A 6,501-nucleotide genomic window follows, 5' to 3' on the forward strand; every position below is an offset into this window, starting at 1 on the left:
GTTCCCTTCCCTGCAGGACTTTGGTTCATAGTAGAGGTGGTGAGAGAGTGCTAAAAACAGATGGTTTATAATGCATTGTGACTCCTGCTTCATCAGACCCACATTTGCAGTGGGTTTTTACAAAAGCACTAGAAGGTGAGATCTCAGATCTGTCTTGAGGTAGGGATGACTAAAGTGGGTAGGGAGGAGAATACTTCATAACAGCTGTTGAGAAACTCCAGAGGATAGGATGCTCTCCATGGAATACCTTTAGATGTTTATTATATATCTCTTTACTTACAAAACCGTACAAGTTAAAAGTTCTGCATTTTATTTCTAATGCTTTAGACATAAAAGATTATGCCAGTGATGAGAACTCTTGACTTTGCTTTAGGGTTAAGCCCTTGATGAACAGGGGTTTTATAATCCTGGTGGGCTTTCTCTTCTTGTACACTTAAGTTTCCTCATTAGCCTTCATAAAATAATAATGGAGCATTTGTTCCTGCTCTCTTACCTTCTCCACAGAACTTTTGCGACTTTCAGGACCAGTCATGCAGCAGTCCCAGCAGCCCCAATCCCAACAACAGCAGCAGCGACCCCAGCAGCCCCAGCACACTCATCAGCAGCCGCAGCAGCCCCACCACACCTTGAATAATCACCCTCAGTCAGAGTCTGTCAGCTCTTACTCATCATCTGGACCCACCAATCTATACATGAGACGGCCCAATCCCATCAATCCTTACCCAAGCTCTTCACATACTTCGGAGATTTATGGAGGCACCAACGCTATGAATCTCTATTCCACCTCATCCCAAGCTGCAAGTTCATATTTGAGTTCTTCTAATCCCATGAACCCCTACCCTGGACTTTTAAATCCAAATAACCAATATCCATCCTATCAGTGCAATGGAAATGTGTCAATGGACAACTGCTCCCCTTATCTGGGTTCCTATTCTCCCCAGTCTCAGCCAATGGATCTGTATAGGTATCCAAGCCAAGACCATCTCTCTAAGCTGAATCTGCCACCCATCCATACACTTTACCAGCACAGATTTGGAAATAGCCAGAGTTTTACCACTAAGTACTTAGGTTATGGAAACCAAAATATGCAGGGAGATACTTTCAGCAGTTGTACCATTAGACCAAATGTACACCACGTAGGGTCATTTCCTCCTTATTCCACTCACGAGATGGAGGGCCACTTCATGGGTGCTGCCTCTAGATTACCACCTAATCTGAGCAATCCAAACATAGACTGTAAAAGCGGTGAACATCATCCACCTTCTCACATAATCCATAACTACAATGCAGCTTCAAACATGATCAACAGCTCTATTCACACCCTGCATCTCCAAAACAAAGAGAATGACGTGCTTTCCCACACAGCTAATGGTCTAGCTAAGATGCTTCCAGGGCTTAACCATGATAGAACTGCTTCTGTCCAAGGTGTATTACACAAATTAAGTGATGCTAACAGTCAGGAGAAGGAGCCTGCCACACCAGTCCAGGGAGCGGCTTCTACTGCAGAGGAGGAGGAAGAGGTCTGGTCAGACAGTGAGCAGTGCTTTCTGGATCCTGACATTGGGGGAGTGGCTGTGGCTCCGACTCATGGGTCAGTTCTCATCGAGTGTGCAAAGCGTGAGCTGCATGCCACAACCCCCTTAAAGAATCCCAATAGGATGCACCCCACTAGGATCTCCCTTGTCTTTTACCAGCACAAGAGCATGAATGAGCCAAAACATGGCTTGGCTCTCTGGGAGGCCAAAATGGCGGAAAAAGCCCGTGAGAAAGAAGAGGAGTGTGAGAAGTATGGCCCGGACTACGTGCCTCAGAAAACCCATGGCAAAAAAGTGAAACGGGAGCCCACTGAGCCGCATGAGCCTTCCGAGCCTACTTACCTGCGCTTCATCAAGTCCCTTGCTGAAAAGACCACATCTGGGACCACAGACTCCACAATAACTACATCTCCATATGCCTTCACTCGGGTCACAGGGCCTTATAACAGATACATATGATGATGTCCTTTTTGTTGATAACCTCGTTTGGATAGACCACAACATATTTGTCAGTAGTGTAGCTCTCGTGACGTGGCAGTGGGGAAAGGTCACAGTATTCATGACAAATGCGGTGGGAAAAACCTCCACTCACCAGCAAAAATAAAAAAGGTCATCTTACCATAGCACTTAATTTCAGCCGACTCCCAGGTGGTCACAGATGGCATCCAGGAAAAAGACCAAAGCATTCTATGCAAAAAGAAGGTGGGGAAGGAAGTGTTCCACAATTTACATTTTTAAACACTGGTTCTATTATTGGATGAGATGATATGTAAAATGTGCTTTTCTTTTCCCCTCTCTTATAATTTAACACATCTGTGACCACTTTTAATAATACCAAGTTTGCATAGTCATGGAACACAAACAAGTACTGTAGTATTACGGTTGTAGGAATCTTAAAATACCATCTGGTGCTGAATACACAATGTACTGAAATACTGGAATTATGACTTTTTAACATGCAGTTTTTACTGTAATTAACTTTTATTTATCAAAATAGCTACAGGAAGTGTAAATGATTAGCAGCAAAACACTGAATTTGTTTGGATGTTCTACGAAATGGTGCTAAGAAAATGGTGTCTTTAATAGCTAAAATTTTAATGCCTTTATGTCATCAAGATGCTATCAGTGTACTCCAGTGCCCTTAAAGAAGGGGCACCTTTCATTCAAGTTTTTATTATAATTACTTGTTCTTACACAAAGCATAGTTTTTAAGATGTGGACATTTTAACGGCCTCTGGATTTTGCTCATCCAGTGACGTCCTTGTAGGACAGTAAACGTATATATGTACATATATGCACACACCTTTGTATATGTGCACATACATGTATATGTATAAATATTTTAAATGGTGTTTTAGAAGCACTTTGTCTACCTAAGCTTTGGCAACTTGAACAATGCTAAGGTACGGAGACATTTTAAAAATATAGTTTACTTTCATTTTGGTATGAAAAGTTGATTTTTTTTTAAAGGAAATAAAGGAGAGCTTTTAAAACATTTTTGCTTTTAGCCATGCATCTGCTGATGAGCAATGTGTTCATTTTTAACACAGCCAGTTAAATCCAAAATGAGGCTTACTGGATTCAAGGTAATATATTAGTCCACAAAACATGTGTTTCCTGGTGCTCATCTCACATGCTATACTGTAAAAACAGTTTTACACAGAATTATATGACAAGGTCATTGCTCAAATATGTACAGTTTCAATGATTTTCTGTTAACTGCAGGTAACAATTAGCCGCATGCTACCGATTCAGCAAAGCTTGTACACTTCAACCTATGCTATTTTATGGATCTATATGCTCTTCAGAGAACTAAATGGCAGTCTGCCTTTGTGTCTGATTATGTACTTTGTGATGTTGTCATTTCTTAGCGTGTTCTCCTTTCCAAGGAAGATTGAGTGGACTGATGCCTGTAGAAGATGAATAAGCAGGGTTAGTTCCATGTGAATCTGTTGGTTAAAAAGATAAACAGGCAGCTGGTTTGCTGTGGTGGTTTTAAAATCATTAATTTGTATAAAGAAGAAAGAGTTGTATAGTAAATTAAATTGTAAACAAAACTTTTTTAACAATGCTTTAGTATTTTAGTACTGTAAAAAATTTAAATATATACATATATATCTATATATATGGCATTGAAGCAGAATTCACATCATGATGGTGCTATTCAGCCTGCTACAGATATATCATAATGTGAGCGAAGAATTCATTAAAGGTTTGAGTGATGTTCCTACTTGTCATATACCTCAACACTAGTTTGGCAATAGGATATTGAACTGAGAGTGAAAGCTTAATAGCATTGTGTACCATCATTTTTTTCCAAGTCTTTTTTTTTTTAATTGTTAAAAAACATACCTTTTTTTTTCAATACTTGATTTCTTAGCAAGTGTAACTTGAACTTCAACCTTTTTGTTCTAAAAATTCAGGGAAATTTCAGCTCATGTTCTCCTTATGCCAATGTGTCACCTGTGTTTATGTAAAATTGTTGTAGGTTAATAAATATATTCTTTTTTCAGGGATTTAACCCTTTATTTTGAATCCCTCCTATTTTACTTGTATATGTACTGATGTAAGTAAAACTAATTTTGTAAATCTGTTGGCTTTTAATTGTAAAGAAAAGCATTTTAAAAGTTGGAGGACTTTTGACTGTTTGAGGAGGGAAAAAAAATGAAAATAGAATGCACTGAGCTGATAAAGGGAAAATTGTAAGGCAGGAGTTTGGCAAGTGGCTGTTGGCCATAGTATTTTAACTCTCGATAAAGCTTTTATGATTTTGTAATCAAACAGGTACATACTCCATGAGGACTCCCATACATGCCTGACATCTGGAGGTATGATGTGCAATAGGACTGTACAATTGCATTTCAGTCTAAACACGTTTGTTTATTAGCTTTTCAAATAAATTCTTAATCAATAGAGACTTGGGTTTTACTGGTCAAATCTTTAATCAGTGGAGACTTTGGGTTTTTTGAAACCTTTTTGATTTTTGTTTTTAAAATAAATTGCTCAAGCATTTTAAAAATGTTTGCTGTGCACCACATATTTAATGTTTTACATATACCATAATATTTAACCCAGAACGTTTGGTTACTGCATGTGCATTTGGTGATTCTGAGTCAGCCATCCCTAATGAACAAATATTCTATATCATCCACTGTCATTTGTCAAACTGCTGGCCAGTAAGAGCAGTAAAAATATTTGGGGGAGGTTGGAAAGAAGTTAGGAAGAGAGAAAATTAAGTGGCATATTGTAAATACCAGATCTATCATTGTAAATATCAAACCTGCCTCAGAATGAATGGAAAGCAGATCTACAATTTGCTTATAGGAATATCAGGTTGACTATATAGCCATACTTGAAAATGCTTCTGAGTGGTGTCAACTTTACTTGAATGAATTTTTCATCTTGGTTTGACGCACAGTGATGTACAGTTCACTTCTAAAGCTAGTGGTTAACTTGTGTAGGAGATTTTTGCAGTTCGACACTAAGATAATGAACTTCTGTGTGCATTTTTCTATGCTTTATTTTTTTAATGTAGTTATTTCATTCTCATGAGATGTTTGGTTTGTTTATAAAATCTGAGGATGGTTATAAATACTGTAAGTATTGTAATGTTATGAATGCAGGTTATTTGAAAGCTGTTTATTATTATATCATTCCTGATAACGCTATGTGAGTGTTTTTAATAAAATTTATATTTATTTAATGCACTCCAAGTGTCATGTTGCTGGAGTTTACTTCCTGAATGACTGCCCCTCACTGAGGTAAAACTAAATGAGAATTTTTTAAAAATAACTTTTCATTTATTCTTTGGGGAGGTACTGGGGATTTAACCCGGGGGCACTTGACCACTCAGCCACCTCCCCAGCCTTTTTAATTTTGAGACAGGGCCCACTAAGTTGCTAAGGCTGGTTTTAAACTTGGGCTTCTGCTTTGGCCTCCTGAATCACTGGGATTACAACCATGAGCCACCATGCCCATCACTTTGCAGTTATTCCTAATGTTAAATATATCTAATACCAACATTAAGGCCAATGTATATTTCTGGCTAAAGAGTCTAAATACTCATTTTCCCCCCAGCTTACTTTTTAGTTATGTTTTGCATCTGTAGATTGTGTAAATCAAGAATGAAGTAATAACATGTAATAACATGAAGTAATAACATGATCCTGGACTGTGTTCTGTCTAGGAGAGCTCTTACCATCAGCTCTTACAATTTCAAAACATTGAAATTGTTTTGCAAATCTAAGGCCAGCTTTGTTTCTGGACTGTCAGCTTCCTATTCATGCTCACTTTTAATGAAAATTTCTCCATGTCCATCATAAAGGCAGTTAAGTTTTATGCATCAGAAGTGAGGAAAGGTAGCCCGAGAGGCATCAGGCACAGGAGTATGTATCTTCATCTCCTCACGCATGGCTTCAGGGAGCTTGAAACAAAATATCCTCATTTCCACCCATTCTCTGTCATGTGAATCATCACCCATTACACCAGTGCACTCTTCTGAATTAGTACCTAGAACTAGATGTGAAACTGTCAATAATTACAGAATCTTCCCACCCTCCACCCTTCCCAAAATAGCAGACAAATCATTTCTATCTGCAAAAAATAAGGGAATTCCCTTTTCCATACTTCTTTCTATTCAGACAGGGCCACATCTGATTTGAACAGTGCCACCCTGGAAGTGACTACCATCTACTAACCTTTGAGCTTATTGGGAGATTCCTCCAGAACTCTGCTCCAAGCCAGAATATTATGGGGAAAAAAAAAAAAAAGCAACATCACTAAAAAGCATTGACCCAATAACTTTTTTCTGTTAACTTCAACACCCTGGGCCCTGCGTCAACCCTCATTTCATCATCTGTCATCTGGCTGAACCTTGGAAACCTCCTGTTCTTCACATTTGCACATAGGTCTCCACTTGCCTAGGGCAGGGAGAATTTGAGACTGCAAGCTCAAAGACTTCCTGCTA

At 38.6% G+C, this 6,501-nt stretch overlaps 1 protein-coding gene across 2 annotated transcripts in view; it reads left to right on the top strand.

Annotated features, from left to right (window-relative positions):
- Tet2 (tet methylcytosine dioxygenase 2) overlaps positions 1–5,242 on the top strand; it is a 127,707-nt gene extending 122,465 nt beyond the window's left edge. For both annotated transcript variants that reach the window (XM_048813684.1, XM_015484613.2), the window contains exon 11: positions 505–5,242. In XM_048813684.1, the coding sequence (XP_048669641.1) occupies positions 505–1,994 (1,490 nt within the window). In that variant the 3' untranslated portion in view covers positions 1,995–5,242. The remainder of the gene's footprint in view (positions 1–504) is intronic.
- The last annotated feature ends 1,259 nt before the right edge of the window (positions 5,243–6,501 follow it).

The sequence above is a fragment of the Marmota marmota genome, unplaced genomic scaffold (genome assembly GCF_001458135.2).
Source record: "Marmota marmota marmota unplaced genomic scaffold, marMar, whole genome shotgun sequence".
NCBI lineage: Eukaryota > Metazoa > Chordata > Mammalia > Rodentia > Sciuridae > Marmota > Marmota marmota.